General features: G+C 40.2%; 1 protein-coding gene and 1 long non-coding RNA gene across 5 annotated transcripts; both read right to left on the reverse strand.

Moving 5' to 3' along the window:
* Positions 1-705: 705 nt before the first annotated feature.
* On the reverse strand, positions 706-2,179 carry nkx2.9 (NK2 transcription factor related, locus 9 (Drosophila)). The gene is made up of 2 exons (XM_071915675.2): positions 2,020-2,179; positions 706-1,634 (listed from the first exon to the last, which is right to left on the reverse strand). Exons 1-2 carry the CDS (start codon positions 2,177-2,179, stop codon positions 1,057-1,059), a joined length of 738 nt encoding a protein of 245 aa, XP_071771776.1. The 3' UTR covers positions 706-1,056.
* A 2,932-nt stretch (positions 2,180-5,111) lies between these two features.
* LOC139924597 (uncharacterized) lies at positions 5,112-16,621 on the reverse strand. Of its 4 annotated transcripts, XR_013507303.1 has the most exons (5): positions 16,454-16,621; positions 14,580-14,700; positions 8,050-8,212; positions 6,675-6,806; positions 5,112-6,466 (listed from the first exon to the last, which is right to left on the reverse strand). It is a non-coding gene; the product is annotated as an uncharacterized LOC139924597 (long non-coding RNA). The 4 variants fall into 4 exon arrangements; XR_011785238.2 differs by lacking the exon at positions 6,675-6,806 and having other exon boundaries at positions 5,112-6,611; XR_011785237.2 differs by having other exon boundaries at positions 5,112-6,806.
* Positions 16,622-16,738: the final 117 nt, after the last annotated feature.

Raw genomic sequence — 16,738 nt, forward strand, 5'->3', positions numbered from 1 at the left:
CATACAGTACACAGTAAGGTCTCCTGATAAACCCTCAGTGTAATGATAGCCTTATTTAGCCTACTTTCCTGTGACTTAGGATAACAAAACGTTAATTGCGTAAAAGTGAAAAGCAGCCCATGGGCCCAGACGACAATAGGCTGCTATAGTGAGTGAGGCTGTAATGTTTACTGGGTATTCTTATGCTTAACCAAATCCATTCCTTTTACAAGTGATGTTTGCTCAGCTTTTGGGTTCTTGATGAGTTTTTAACATTATAAAAGCCTTTGGGCCTGTGTCATGACCTGCTACATATTTTAGGTTCAAACCTCCGTTAGACTGGAATGGTAGCCTAAATTGATCAAATTTGCTTTACGTTAAATAAAAGCATATTTTCGTACAAATAAGCAGCTTTAACTCTAAAAACAAGAGACATCTATTTGTTTTCGTGGTCAGAAATGAACGTGTCCATGGAGTGTAGATTATACACTGAATATTATTAGGTCTATATCTAAAAAAAAAAAAGTCATATGGAAGGTTACACTGGAAAAATTACCATACAAAATAAGAGAAAGTATTTATTAATCATTTTGTTCAAGAAAAAAAACAACAATTTAAACAGTTATGGCCTTTAATGAAAGGCTACTTGAAGATAACAAATAACATTATAATTTCCTTCATACATTCAGGATAATACTGGCTTTGCTGCTATACTCTTCTAAGCGCAGCCTCCGTTTGACCTCAACAAAAGTTATTTTTTACAAATACTGTCTATGTATAAACGGCTTCACACCAATACACACATAAAAAATACATTATTTTACAGGATAAACAAAATCTTCTATAGGCTACACCAGTAAGCCCATGCATGAGAAAATATTATCAGCATATTTTAAGTATCAAAATAGTCACAGACATACGCAAAATATCAAAATAAAATGTGCAAAATAGTTTCATCCTAGTGAGAATCTAAAATATTTTAAGTTGCTCGAAATTTTTGCAGAGGGAAAACATTCAGAAAACATTTGATGCAATTCTAAATGAGCTTGTGCATTGAATTGAGGCTAGAAGGAGGCTTCACTTGAAAGAACCGAACTGAACCGAGTCGCTCCAAAAGTCTCTCCAGGCGAAGGAGTGTCTGGAGGCCGCCGGGCTGGGAAAGTGCTGGTATCCGGGAGGAAGGGCAACCGGGGACGGATGCTGAAGAGACTGGTAGGCCAAAGTGAAGGGTACCGCCGGAGAGGTGGTCGGCGCCATGCAGCCACCTTTATCCGTGTCAAATAAGCAGGTGTGAAATGGTTTCCCGTCCCGGACCAGGATTGGCACAACGACTCTGCGCAGAATTGGAGGATGAGGTATCTCCATCTCCTGCGCTCCCTCCGCCCGTCCTCTCTTCATCTTGTAGCGGTGGTTCTGAAACCAGATCTTCACCTGGGTGGGGGTCAGGCTGAGGATCCGGGCCAGCTGCTCTCTCTCCGGGCCGGACAGGTAGCGCTGCTGACGGAAGCGCCTCTCCAGCTCCAGGGTCTGGGCTTTGGAGAACAAAACCCGGCGCTTCTTCTTCTTGCTGTTGTTCTTCTCGGACTCAGAGTCCATGGCCGAGTCATCCGGCTTGGTTGAATCGGGGGAGGCCTCGAGGCTGCCTTCATCTGAAGCTGCATAAATGAAAACAAGAGGTTAGTCAATTTAGCCTACCAAATGATAAGAAATCGATAATATAGATATAATGTGGTACAGGGAAATTCTCTTTTTTCTGAGCGTAGGGTCAGCTGGTAGGGATGGTAGGTAATTTGCTCAAGGACACTTCAGCAGGTTGGATACCCGGTTGGATACCCGGATTCATGCCCCATCACTTAAGCATGAACCCGGGTTGTCCGGTTGAATGACAGTCTCTTATAATCTTAAAGTAAATCTCTTAAAATAAACATAACCAGACTTAGAATAGGCTGGAAGAGGGAGGATGGATTTCTCGCAGCCTTTATTGATCGAATGATAAATAAATTCAACATCATCAACGTGTCACGGCTTTACTGCACTTACATATACAAGGACTCCGGTCGCAGTCCATCCAGGAGGAGTAGGGCGAGCTGGAGGAGCAGGAGGAGTGGAGCGGCGAGGACTGCGGCGCCGTCTCCGCATCATGCTCAGGCAAATCCAGGATGCTCCTGACGGAAAAACTGAACTTTGTCGGTACAGCCATTGCGTCCGTGCAATCCAATCCGTTTGCGTAAAAGCTCTCCAAATGGAATAAAACCCTATCCAAGAGAGTGTATACCGTGCGGATCCTCTCCACTCGAGGCAAAGCGGGGCTGCACACTGTCAAAACACCAGCTAGAATACCAATGTGTGCACTAGGCTCAGTGTTTATACAAACAGCACTCCATAAGCCGCAAACACAGGCTGCTTATAAAGCCTCTCCTCTGCTGAGTACCTGAATGGCTCGAGTGCTGTCACCCAATGATGGTAGGTGTGGACGCGCAGAATAAAAAAGCCCAGAGCCTCAACAATGACCGAAGGAAACACTCGTCATCATTACAGATTCGTCCCGTATCGTCAAACTGGGAAACAGATAATGGTAATTGTTGTAGTTGAATCACGTCTTGGGTGGCAACTGACAACACAGCCCATCCCATCATCACCCCCTCCTCCCCTCACCAAAATAACGTGTCCAATATTTGCATACAAAGTGAGCAATTAGCGTGATGCCTTGAGTTGGTTTAACTAATACACGTATTGGTGTGCGGCCCATTACAGGCGTATTAATTGCAGGCGTGAGAATTTTGACGTTTTAGGATGTGGAGAATTCCGAGCATTAGGCAGCAGCAGGTTTGTTCCCTGATTTTTCTATGACTTTTATAGGAAAATCTCCCTTTTTTTTTTTTTTTTTTTTACTTTGCTGATCGAACCTATTGATAGCCTAACTGTAGACCCAGGTGACATTTTATTTATTTATATATTATCACATGACTTGGAAAGGATTTTTTTAAAGTTATATTTTTGGAGAGGCAAATGTCAAAGGGCGTCAATTCACTAAACTCTAAGGTAAGGCAAAGTCCCTGCATCTGATATAATTTGCTGCCAAACCAAAACATCCAATTATTGATTAATTGCAATGATTGATGACTGACACGATATTATCATCATTGTGATAAATTGCTAGACATAGGTCACCAAACTATCCTGCACAGACGCACAAAGCTTAGAGGGAACATTATGGCTTCCAAATAGGTTTCTGGTACTACGTTGCTTGATCTTTAGCTCTCCAATCTAATAATAAAAACTATAAGAGCAAATTTGGACTCACTAAGGTATCACAAGTGCCCACACCTTCCCATAAGCCAACTGACACCCATAGCCTATGTGCAGATCTGTTTTAACTCTGCCCAGTCAGAGGGAAAACGTATTAAATGCATTGCGTGATTCCAGTCTAATGTGGGGCGTATATAGGCTATTTTTTTTTTCGTATTTGATATTGGTCCTCATCCACTTCAGTGAGGTGCATGAGGCAGGGAGGAGAGTGGACATGCCTCCCAGTCGTCCTGGGTGGTCGTACGAGAGGGAACACAAATACATGCCAACCAGAGGAGGAGAACAAAAGGGGAAAATGTAGCCCCGCGTCCGAGACCCGTTGGAAGCATTTGTTCCAGTCAAGATTTTGCATTTGTTCAGTCCCGCAATAATGCCTGATTGACGCCCCGGCACAATGTCCTTTAACTTTCTAGGATAAATCCGAGCTTGTTCCTTGTTGTCATGGTTTTGAATGGAGCTGAATAGGATCCGGGCCACTATCTACTGCTCTACGTCTACTGCCGCCAAGTCTATAGTCCAAAGCAATATTATATGTGTGATTTGGGACGTATTAAATTCCTTTTAGTTTTTCACAGTTCAGCAAAGTCACTGACCTGTACGACTAGTCCGTATGGCAAACAAAATGCGCTTAATTCAGCCTTAATTTGTGGCTTTATCCTTAAACAATAAATAAAACATTATTTACGTACATCCCAAGTCCTGTGGTTGAAAAGGAAATATTATTCAAACGACTCATAAGATGAAACGTATACAAGCACCCAAAACACACAACATCTCCTCAGCTGGAGGAGTGAATCCCTTGTGAAGCATTCTGTGTACACAGGCTACCAGTGGTTGACAAACACCAGCGGATTACAGTACGCAGGTTTGCTGGAGTGGGTAGTTTGCAGAGGGCACTCGATTGGAGAGCAAAAACACAGAAAGGCAAAGAAAAGTCATGTCCAAAGAGCGGGAATTTTCTGTCCACAATGACCTGGCAGCCCCTTAATCTATTTAACACCCGCAGGCTTCAGCCAGAGAGGGTCCTCTGCAGCTCCCAAGAGCTCTCCACTGCCAAATATTTACTCTGTTGTTCAACTCTCCATTTCCAATCTCTTCTCAACCAAATGGAGATTTTCTCACTTGGCTCTGGATTTAGCAGCTACAAACTGAACGACTAGGACTAGGAGGTTCTAACATTTTAAAAATGGCATGGTCAAATAATGAATAAAAATTAAATTGAAACCCTAACCCTAAAAACAATCTTAAAGCTCGTAATTTACCAATGAACCACATTTCCTGAACTGTTAATTGATTTCAATCTGAATTTTTGTCCTCTAACCAAACACCTGCAATGGCTATTAACAAGCATTATTAACACTCTAATATTTCCTCTACTTTGCTCTTATTTTGACCTATTTTTAAACACTATTTACCACTGAACCACATAAAGAGATAAAACCCTGAACGGCTGTGATTGATTTCAATCTGAGTCATTGTCCAGCAACCAAGCAGCTACAATGAGGTCGCTGTTACTCCTTGAATATCTCAATGGGTAAAACTAACAGTATGGTGGCTCACTGTAGCATGATGCCTCAGCAGCTGCACCTGCCTCTGGTATCCTCTCCCCTTCTCCCTGTCCTGTAAATACTATTAGCATTATCATGAGGGGGGGGGGGGGTGTCTAATGACTTGGCAGCCACATCTCTCTCTCTGCTGTAAACTGAGGTCTTGTGAGGCTCAAGTTGGTTGAGCATGCAGCAGCTGTGGGTTTTCTGCCTGCTGGGAGCATGTCAATATGCAATCACTAAGTCAAGTCAAGTCAACTTTATTCATATGGCGCTTTAAAATACAAAACCAGTGTGTGCTTTACAAAATGGGGGGTTACAAATCCACAAAACAGGGGAAAGGAGAGAGAGCCTGGAACATCAACAGCACAGTTAAGACGAAAGGGAAATAAGAGCAAGGGTGAAAGCAAATAATATGAGCAACAGAGCGTAAAAGAAGACAGAGAAAAACCAATGAACAAAAAAGGTTTTAAGAGGAGTTTTAAAAAATGTGACTGATTTGGATGATCTGATGCTTTGAGGAGGCTATTCCACAGTCTCAGTACAACCAGGACGAAAGCCCTATCCTGTAAGTGTCACTCTTGGTTTGCCAAATCCATTATGGTTTGAATGTGGTTTGTTTGGAAAGTTGTAATATCATGTATTTTATTTTCAGATTATGTTTACTTGTAAAAAAAAGGTGAAATATTTACCGCCACGCCAACTCAGGTCACTGTGAGAATACCTGTCTAGAAAATAACTCAAGCAAAAGTAAAAGTATCTCACAAAAATATTGAAATGGTCAGTTGCTTTTGAGTTGAATTGTTCCATCCACACCTCTCCCTACCTCCCAAACTCCATCACAAATGTGGTTTGGGATGGAGTTTGGGATTTGGGATTGAGGTAATATCAACAAAGCTATAGCATCAGTTCTGGGAGTTGAGAATGATTATTGTATTTTAAGTGCCAGGTGTTACCATACTCCAAACTCCTGAGCCTAAAAATAAAACTTCCTCAAATAAAAGTTGGAGGAAATACATAAATACAGTACAGACTGATAAAAGTAAGCATAGCTACTCTTAAACGTATCCAAATGCAGTAGTTTTAACTAGATGCTTTCCACCCTTGGCAAAGAGGAGATCCAAATAATAAAATGATTTAACCTAAAGACCTACCCAATTAATGATAGCAATAGACTGAATACAAAAATGAGATTTATTTGTAATTGCAATGATTATGGACATATTGTGTAAGGCAAACAGTTTCCTATATTATATTATACTATGATAGGAATGGCTACCTGTGATTTCTGCAAACTATAGTTTCACTATGGCACCAATGTCACCAATATGCTAACATCTAAGGAAATCTCACTTCATTTAAATATGTGAAGACAGGCTCTTTAGGAGATCTACAATTACTGAAAGTCGATGGTCAGTGATTATACTTTCTGTTGCAACAGAACAATAGCTAATGCAAAGAAAAAGAAGCATGACTTCTTTTGACTAATATCTGGGAATACAAAAATTGATTACTTAAAATTACTCAAAAAATACTGTTTCAAAAGTGACAATATCTGCATATATTGATAAGAACTTTCCAAATATTTGTTCTTTTTTCTTGGTCCTCAAGCACTTGAAGAATTGAAAGATCTGGGAAAAGACATTAGGATATAATCAGTATATAAATCTGCATCAATCTGTATTTTGAGGCCTAATTCAAGCACGATTTGATAAAAGGTGCTACATGTTGTCCGCTCCAGAACTGTTGCCATCCAAGGTGAAGATGACATAGAGGCTGTGTGAAGAAATAAGAGCTCTGTGTGAATTAGAACTTGCATTAGAGGCAAAACAGTTTCACCTTTCCACCTCTTTTGGTCCTTTCCGAAGCTGTTCAAGTGTTTTCCTGAGATCCATTGTGGAAACTGATACCTCCTTGCCATAGACTGGGTCAGTCACTGTGACTCATGCCACTCCAACTTGAGGACATGTCCTATTATCCTGAAACAAAACAGGTAACCAATAAAAACTGTAGTTTCCCCCCCTCACTTTGTTCTTTAAAAGTTGACTGTAACAATTTTGGTCTTTTGGAAAGTAATCCCTGAACACTGATCCTCTTACCTAAGACAAAAAAGAGATGAAGACTTTGAACTCTCAGTGCTACAACTGACATGTATGATGCTCTGCTGCCCTCTTCAGGACACTCATTAAGTGACAGCATGAATCGAGATGTTTCTAACCCTTATTCAAGTCATTCTTACTTTCACCAACAGTCTGGGACAGCAGTTACCGGAGGAGGGAGAATTACATGAAGCCACACCTGGGAGATGCATATAGGACGAACACTGTTGGCCAGCTCCATTGTTGCAGTTGGGGATGCAGTGCCTTGCTCAAGGGCACTGACAGTAGCTGCAGAGGGAAGGGAAACTGTTGCTCATTCACTGCCCTGACCCAGGTTTCTCAGCTGGGATTCGAACCGTTCACCTTCCTCCGAGCCCGGGTCTTATGCAGTCACCCGACCTGCACACTGATTTAGCAGGCAGCGCCTTTCACTGAAGTTGCTGATATGCAAACATTCTTCTTCTTCTTCTTCTTCTTGATTAATAATATATTATATACATAGATTATTCACCCCCCTACTCCAACTAATGTTATCTTACAATTTATGCATTTGTGAAGATCCTTAATGTTGGCCAGTCTATATATTTCTTATCCTACTGCCTACTAAAATATCTTCTTATATGCAAGTAGCCTACATGGGGGTGAGGGCCTAGAGGTCAATATTAAACCTGGGAAATCTTGAGCATCAGTTTGTTAGCTGAGTGAAGACTGGTAGAGCTGGGAGGGACACCAATGACATTTGTCACTCTTGCTGCATTGCTTTTTGCATCCAAAATTTCCAGCAGATGGCGCCACTGTATTGCAGAATAACTGGTCTGAGTCTGGTCCTGGTCTGCCTTGGCACTGACTCAGTGGCCGACAGTGGCCCCACTGTACAGCTCCAAACTGACAGTGGTTTTTTAAGACATGATGCACAGGGCAACTTGGGCAATGGCGATCAAGGAGTTGATTTAGCTTGTTGTTGCCTTATTCTCAGTGGGAAGTCTTGTTGCCAGGAAACGGTTGGATAGATATTTAACCCCGTGCCTGATGCTGGAAGCCATTTACATTGCTCAGAAATGTGAGTGGACGCTTATTCTTAGCCTTATTACCCCTTGTTGTAAGAATCAACTGACCTCAGTGTACTTGATCCTTCTTCCAACGATGCTGCTGCTGATTCTGCTAACATGCATCTCGCTTGTCCATTTTCATTTTGCAGCGGTAGGCTACCCCGGATGGATTAGGAAGGCCCTCCGTGCAGGTAATCCCGTCAACCGTCCTCTTCATCGTTAAGCAGAACTGTACGTGAAGAAGTACATCACACATAATGAATCTGTAAACGGAGAACTGCAGGTTACCCAGCTCCTATAGGCCACATTTAAATAAATCACACAAAAAGGACCGAAGAGTTTGTCACAATTCCCGCTGACATTACACATCTGACTTTTCCCAGTCTATGTTTATAGGGATATTGAAAGTAAGCCTACTCGGTAATCTAATAACATTGTCTAAAACCCCGTGTGCCCCAAACTGACCAATTGCGGGGAATGGTTCTGTGTTTGTGCAGCAGGGGTCTTAATGGATGAGGAAATTTAATAAAGGTATAATTCAGTTATGACTCAACGATTCCTCACGTCTAGTGCTTACAGTAGTGTAGTCTATATCAGCACCCCATTTGCACTTTTTAACAACAGAAACACAACATAAAAGCGCAGTAAAGGTATGAGCTCTCAATTTTTCCCAGTGTCCTTGGTCGGACCGGACAAAGAGGGCTCCAAATTAGGGCGGAATGTAATATTTAATACTAATGAATGCCAGGTGCCAGACGAACAGATGTCAAAGTGATGGATGCTTAAAAGTGTCGTAAATATTGTTTCTTTTGTCCCTCTCTCTTGAAACCCAGCCTTGGCCTCTGAAACACGACTACATACGTCGTTAACCTGCGTTCGTCCTCATTAAGGCTGCACTAAAGTTACCGGGCCACTCAACCTTGGAGAAGTGCTAACCTGCAAAAGACTTTAATGGTGTCACCGCCATTTGGACGCTAAAGGTTAGAGTCATCAGCGCTGGTTATTTTAAAGGCGCTCAAGCGACGGCATTTCCCAAAGCAATAGCCAAACGCTCCCTATAGTCTGATCTTATGTGTGTGTGAGGAATATCAAACAGTTGGAGACGATGCCAATATGAAATGACAGACTTCCCTATAATCCTCTCTGAAATAAGAAATCACTGCGCGTCCATTTAGGTGACAAGTGTGTTTCCCAAAGCAATACACACACAACAGCCCCACGCAGTCTCATCTTATTTGAGTGTGAAGAATATCAATCAGTTGGGGACGTGGGCAGCATGAGATGACAGACTTCCCACCCTCTCTGAAATCAGAAATCACTGCGTGTCCCCATAATAACCTGTTAGTGGTGACTGGGACTCCCCCCGGGCTGTTACTGGGAACAGTAACTGGGAACTGGGAACATTTATCCACCTCTCTCCAACTTGCTCCACGGAGAGTCTAGGGAGCAAGGGGAGCTTTGCATCCATGTGTTGCAGATAAGAAAGTCTGCGTTCACAGTACAGCACCACTATATGATGTTTTTTTTTTGTTTGTTTGTTTTTTTTTTCTGAATGACCACAAAGAGGAATCAGCGGATGGATTACAGCCAAGGCGTCTCAATCCACTTCCAATTACTTGTCTCTTGATATAAGATGTGTTTTGATGTTCAGGCCCATTGATACAAAGCCATGTATGCTATCAAGTTGCAATGAATTTTACGCGGATGGATCTGATTAGAGTTAAGTCTGATAGGCAAAACACATGTGAAGTGCCGGCTCATTGCGTGGAAAATACAGGCTGTAAATCAAGACAATAATAATAATAACAAGAATAATCATACTAATAATACTAATAATACGAATAATAGCCTACTATATACTATTATTATAATAATTATTCTAACAAGTCGTATAATAATAATAGCCTAATAATAACAATAACAGCAATAATAATTATAATTATAATAATAATAATAATAATAACTGACCATGTATGATAAAATACTTTCAATAATAAATATAATAGTAAAATGTATAAATGTTGGCCTACCAAGAGCGTCGTTATAGGCTGTGTACAGACAGACCCGGTTGACTGCTTGAAATCTTTTTTAAAGTCTGACTTCGACTGATATGTTGTCCCTGTTTTTTTTTAATTTCTTTATTTTATTTATTTCCTATTTTTTACTTGTCTGTTCTCTGTTTTTTTTATTTCTATTTTTTTTAATTATGTATTAGCTGTTTATTTTTTATTATTCTTTATTTTTTTGTAATTGCTAATTATCCTTAATATAATAATGGACTTCAACCCGTTTACGTCTCTGCATGCAAGTGATGTCCCAATTTCTGCTTTGTAATGCCTCAACGATGCAAATGATGTTAAGTGAGCCAGTGTAGGCCCACTTCTAGGTGTGTTTAGGCCTGTTTTTGTTTTAGTGTGTAGATATCCCTACAGCCTGTACAGGCCTGCTGCAGCCTGCTGCAGCCCTGAAGGATATTGGATATAATAAAGTGAACGTTCAAGCAAAACAGATAAAGACAGTAGAGATATTTGGAAACCCAGACTAGCCTAGGCTGTTTAAAGAAAATAAAGAAACAATAAGACCCGCGCCTTAACGTGATCACAGGCGTTTTAGACTGTTATTAAAAGATTATGATGGCTGATGGATCAATGGAGGGGGAATCCACTCCTTATCATCATCATCATCATCATCATCATCATCATCATCATCATCCCCATCATCATCCCCATCATCATTCGTCTTTACTGAGGAGAAAAGCACGTGACAGGTGCTACAGAGAATATTTAAATGCTGATAAATCAAAACGTTTGACAGCATAACATTTCGATCTCTATTCAATAGTCTCTATCGCATTATTTCACTCGTGAATAATTTGATTTCACAACTAAATGAGATACCGATGTCTTCGTTATTCATCACCGATCTCATTTGGAAATAGTTTGGTTACTGATGAGCATCGAAGTGATGGGCAAACCCACTTTAACCTCCTTTTTTTGGCAGAATAGAGTTTACTCACTTCGTTAGGCTCAGATGAATCTTTATGAGGTCAAACCGATACTGATAATGTAATGAGAGCATCTTTTACTAAAGAAAAAACGATTTTCTGTAAATATTATTCATTTTTGTTTGATTTTTGATTGTTTATATGATAATCACCGACAGGAGGTCACAGTTTAGCATGTCCACCTTTTATTTACCACAACACCACGAGTGATACTAAACTCCAAAATGCAATCGTCGATGGAGAGGAATCTGGATGTTTTTGGGGGCGAAGAAAACGTTTAATGACTTTGCAGATCTTCCTTGTACTTTTTCGATCAGGCTTAATCGAAATCCTGAAGCAATCAGCAGCTCGTTCGCCTGTTTCAGATTTTAGCTGGTATAAAGTGACACACAGTCCCAGACTTACAAACCAAAATGCATAATTGTTTTTTTTTTTGTTTTTTTTCTCAAGAATTAATAGGCTACACTGCGTTACATTTCTCTCAAGGTGCTGCAACTGCAGAGAAAAATGTTCCTCATGTCTTCACTTGCTGAAAATGCTGAAAATTGAGTGGAAAAAGCAGTCATGGAGAGGATAGTTGAGGTGGGAGTGGTTGTATCACAGCTTATAACTGTAACTATTTTCAACGGGATGTAAACTAACTGAGCAATTTGTTGCCACCATTCGCCGTTTTCTTTCGTCTATTCAAACGACTTCACGGCGTCTCGAATCTAGAAACAAAACAACACAAGGAAAACCTATACAAACATTTATCATTGTCTTATTTGGAATTGTATATAAGCTCATCCTCTCCCATAAAACACGTGAACTGGATTCTAGACCATATTTGCGTAAACGAATTAAAACTTGGAGGGTGATAGGCCTAAACATAAGGTCAGAGGTGTCCATCTTCATATCATGTAATTGGTTTCAGGCAGTGATGTGTTGATAAATACAACTGTGAGTGAACTTTGACCTCCAGTCAGTGATCATCATAAGGCAAACAACGACCATTATAAAGAAAAATCGACTACATTCTCAGAAAACGGTTATGGTTTATGTTTTTCCCTATTTTCATATAACTTCCATCGGTTTCAGCCTACTTCTGGCCTGCTATAAATTTACCTCATAAAGATCCATGTCAGCTTGGTGAACTCTATTCCACAAATATAAAGGTGGGTAAGCTGATTTTAGTCGGACTTACTTTCCACTTCATGATGTTTTTTTGGTGTATATCCTTTGTCATTCAATGTACCTCCAGGACTCTTAAGGTAGGCTACAGAAATCTTCTAAAAAAGCACCTCACAAAGCATTTTTGGCCTTCATGCCTCTTTGCTCATCTTGAGTCAATAAGGACTTCCAGCCCGTGAAAACAATGCGAGCCAAACACCGGCACTTTCACATTACAGAGAGAGAAAGCCTGTGATATAAACAGATTGGCCTACAAGTGCAGACATCCAGGCAGCGCAGCGACAGCAGCATCACGATCCTGTTGGGACAAGAGCTTAGCTTTGTTTGCTGAATAGATTTTTAAAACAGAAAGAAAGGTAAATAAAAAAACCCTGAGAGTTTCATGTCTGCAAACAGATAAGATGAATAAGAAAATGAATGCAGAGGCCTGCGATTATTTTCTAGAGACCGATTGGAAGAAATTTGATAATTATCATCATCATTATGTTGATGCAAAGCCTCAGTAGAATATAGGCCTAATCAATGTCGTTGGTGCATTTATATTTCGCATCGCCCAATAATTTAATGGCATTAATTGAGGTACGTTATCTTGTTTTCAATCAAGTTTATATATATATAATTATTATTTTAGTACATTTGTAAAGTGGAATAAAGTTGGAGACAGAACAACTTGCTAAAAAAAGGGGAAAAAATCACAGCAGTTTTAGACAGAAGAAAGTTGATGTACAAGTCTGTTCTGGAGGGGGGCGCCACTGATGCTGCTCAACATGAGAAACCCAACAATGTGTCAGAGAATTATACTATTTTCAAAATGTTTCTCAAGCATTAGATTAGAAAAATGGTATGTAGATTACCAAAGCACAATGAAACTGTGTGACGCCATCACTAGTGCAAATTTTGCGCATAATATCCAAAGAGCACGCACACACACACACACACACACACACACACACACACACACACACCGTGGTTGTGTGTGTGAAGCAGACAACTAGCCTCTGTGGCCTGCCTGGCTGCTGAGCACAGCATAAAAATCCACTATACATCTAGCAGGATTTTGATGTTACAGCCAATAAAGCAGATTACCAAAGCAACACCGTATGTTTTGTTCAATTTATATGTTGCGTAGCCGAGTAAATAAGTACGTGAAATACGCTTTTGTCTTGAAATATGATTCTTATTTGCAAATATGGTTACACCACAATCTCGGTTCAAATGCAAAACTTGTATTTGCTATAGGCCTACCTGAACAAGCAAACGATATAAGCCTCGTGATATTCCTGAAGCCATTATCACACAGGAAGACGAGGCAGCCTGTTTCTGTATCACTTTCCAAGTTCACAGGGAGGGAGAACATGAGCTGAGGCGGAGGGAGCGAGTCGGCCTGCTGCAGAAAGCTCTCAGTCCATCGTTACACAATCTGCCTGACAAGTGATGCGTTGCCTTCACTGGCGGTATGAACAATTCAATTCGACATGGACAATTTTAGGCTTGTGAACTACACAGGCATATGACAGCCATATAGTCTTTAGAAATCATGCGTGCAAGGTTATTAGCATTGTGACGTTCACGGTCTCTCAGTTGAGTAAATAGCGAAAAATGTACCTGAATTTGAGTAAAGGTCGCATACAGTAGCCTGAATTTCTTATTTATCAAAGAAGATGTGTTCACGGGAATGGGAGCGGATTAAATATACATTTAATACACTGCAAATGTGAAACATCCCATAGACATCCGATAGGAAGCGCAACGTATCCTGAGGGGATAATGATAAGCATATGAGGCACCTTAATAGTTCCCACTTTGTTAAATGGGCAGTTCAGCGATAAAAGTAAAATATTGTAGTAAAAAAAACAATATATATATTGTTATCATTATTATTTTTTTTTTTATTTTCATTATTATTATTAATAACAACAACGACGACGACGACGACGACGACGACAGTATTTGGATTTAACTATTGATATAATAATAACAATAACAGTAATAATAACTAATAATAATCCTAATAATAATAATAATAATAATAATGTGTCAATCACTGTCAGTCATGATTTGCAAAGTAAAATCGCAATAATTATTCTGAAAGTAATAATCATCTTTTTGCCACTAGATGAGAATTTTAAATAAACTTCAATTTTTTTCAACCAGCGATATAATTAAACATTTTCCAATGATCCCATGAAGTTCTGAAATCTCATTGACAGAGAAGACTTTGGACGCGTAAACGCATAAAAAAGAGGTGACGGCCCCCGCTGCGCAGTCTCAGGTGCCTATAGGGGATCGACATTAGGTTTTATCAGTGAAGTGCTCTCCTGCCTCCTCACTGGAAGCAGGAGAGCGTCTTTATCCCGGGTGGCTCAGCCTGAACCCTGAAGATCTAGTACTTTGGGGAGACCTTTGATCCCCCACAACTGACCTTTTGTTATTTCAGCCACCGGAAGCACCTCAATGGAAACAAGTTGAGCACGTTTCCCAATGGTAAACATTATCCTTGACGCATTAGTGGGGAGGAGTGGGGGGGGGGTGGAGGGGGCGACCTGGGGGAGAGACCACAACCAGTCATGTAGTGGTAAATGTAAATAAAAAACTGGGTTAACTGACCTCCAGTCGGTGATCACCACAGGGCAAAAAACCCTTAATATAAACAACAATATATATAATTTCCAGAAAATCGTTAATTTAATGCTTTTGCCCCCTTAAAAGGCCCCATATCTATCTCCATGTAACTTGCATCAGTGTGATAACGGTTTATACGCTCTACATAATGTGCATTTACATCATCGAGATTTATGCCAGCCTAAAAAGGTGAGTAAACTCCATTCCACAAATAAAAAATTTAGGTGGGTTTACCCTCCACGACATCCCTGCCCACATATACAGGGAACACCCATAGTGCTGGAGAGCTGTGCGCGCTGAAACAAATACTGAAGAATACTTTGTGTATTATTATTTTCCCCTCAGACTCGTTTTGATGCTTAATGCCTATTGATAGTGCAGAGATTTCCATCAATATTCCTAACTAGCAGTGCTGCAGAGGGGGAGTGTTTGGTGTTTACACAGCGTTGATCCCTTTAAATTCTACGGCATGGAGACGAAGGTCACTGTTGTTCCGTGGCCTTTTGCAGTATGACATGGGAAAACCGAAAGCATGTGTCAGGCGGGGGGAAAAGATTCAAAGCGCTAACTTATGGTGTGTGTTTGTTTCTCGTGTCGGCAAGCAACAAATCTCTCTTATTACTCGCGAGTGGAGTTTCTATAGAGCGAGTCAATAGATGCAGAGCTAGTCAAGTTAAACATAATCCTCGTTTTATTGTTTCGTAATAGCCTATCCGAAGTTCTTAGGCATTTGATTATACTTTAAACACAAAGCTTCACATAAATACGTAAAGAGTTGTTTCTTCATCATATCAGGGCTATAAGAGCGTATTCTTAACGCTTGCTGTGCGTAATTGGCAAAGAATGGCAACGTTTGGCCTATCCGGTGCAAAGCCTATCAATGCAATTCAATTAGACCTACGTTTTGACAAGAAAAAGTGAAAATGATGTAGTAAAAAAAATACTTAAGGATGAATGTTCGTTATACCTACGCCTAAACAGTAGCCTATAAATCAAATAATCAATATTAAATTCTCGAGCGTCATATGCAACATGTTCCTGTATTTTAGGTTTAACTCTGACAGTTATTTCCAAATTCCAAGACCAGGCAAATTCTTTCAAAAGGTTTAAGATGTTTGTCTTCTGATGACCTCATTTTGAGCAAAATATCATCCTGTGTATGGTTTATTTTTTTATGTGTATTAAGTATTTCAAGTTTAAGTTATTATATGTTTATAAGTAGGTTAAGTAGCAGTCGATTGTTGATGCGTAATGGACAATCAAAACATACAAACTGGGATTAGCGCTCATTTCTCCAACGCACGGAGATACGATTTATAACCATCACCCTGTCAATTACATTACTGAAAACCAACCATTCCTTTCCTGCCAGCTCCTTAATGATGCCATTCAAATGAATGATAAGCAGGGATGCAGTGGAGGGTGAAGGCACCTAAACTCATGTTACCCACCTTTCTATTGGCAGAATAGAGTTTACACACATTTTTAGTCTGATATTAATATTTATGACACATTCATTGTAAAAATCAAACTAAATAGGATCAAACTAGTACAAGTTACACGAGCTTATTTGTATTTTAAGGAAAAATACATATTCTGAAAATATTAATGATTTCTGTTTTTATAGGTGATGTTTGCCTTGTGATGTTCACAACCCGGAGCTTTTTTACGCACCTTTCTATTTACGGCCACATCACTGTTGATAAGTGAAGATCTGATCCAGAATCACAATCTTGATATTGCATTATACTCACCCTATCTGTCTCAATAACAAACGCAATTCATGGTGGTATATCCCCGCTTTGGTTTCTGATGGACGAGAGGAGGAGGGAGGGGAGACTCGGTACGGGACATGTCATGTCAAAGTTTTGGACCAATGGGAAAGCTGCTCTGCGCTATCTCGAAATTCTATTGGCGAACCGAACCAATCAGAGGGGCAGAAGTCTTGGAAGTCCAGCC

The sequence above is a fragment of the Centroberyx gerrardi genome, chromosome 17, assembly GCF_048128805.1.
Source record: "Centroberyx gerrardi isolate f3 chromosome 17, fCenGer3.hap1.cur.20231027, whole genome shotgun sequence".
NCBI lineage: Eukaryota > Metazoa > Chordata > Actinopteri > Beryciformes > Berycidae > Centroberyx > Centroberyx gerrardi.

Coding starts and splice junctions, on each gene's coding strand:
- nkx2.9 (XM_071915675.2), bottom strand. CDS start 2,179: ATGGCTGTACCGACAAAGTTCAGTTTTTCCGTCAGGAGCATCCTGGAT. Junction 1,635..2,019: donor CGACCGGAGTCCTTGTATAT/GTAAGTGCAGTA, acceptor TCATTTATGCAG/CTTCAGATGAAGGCAGCCTC.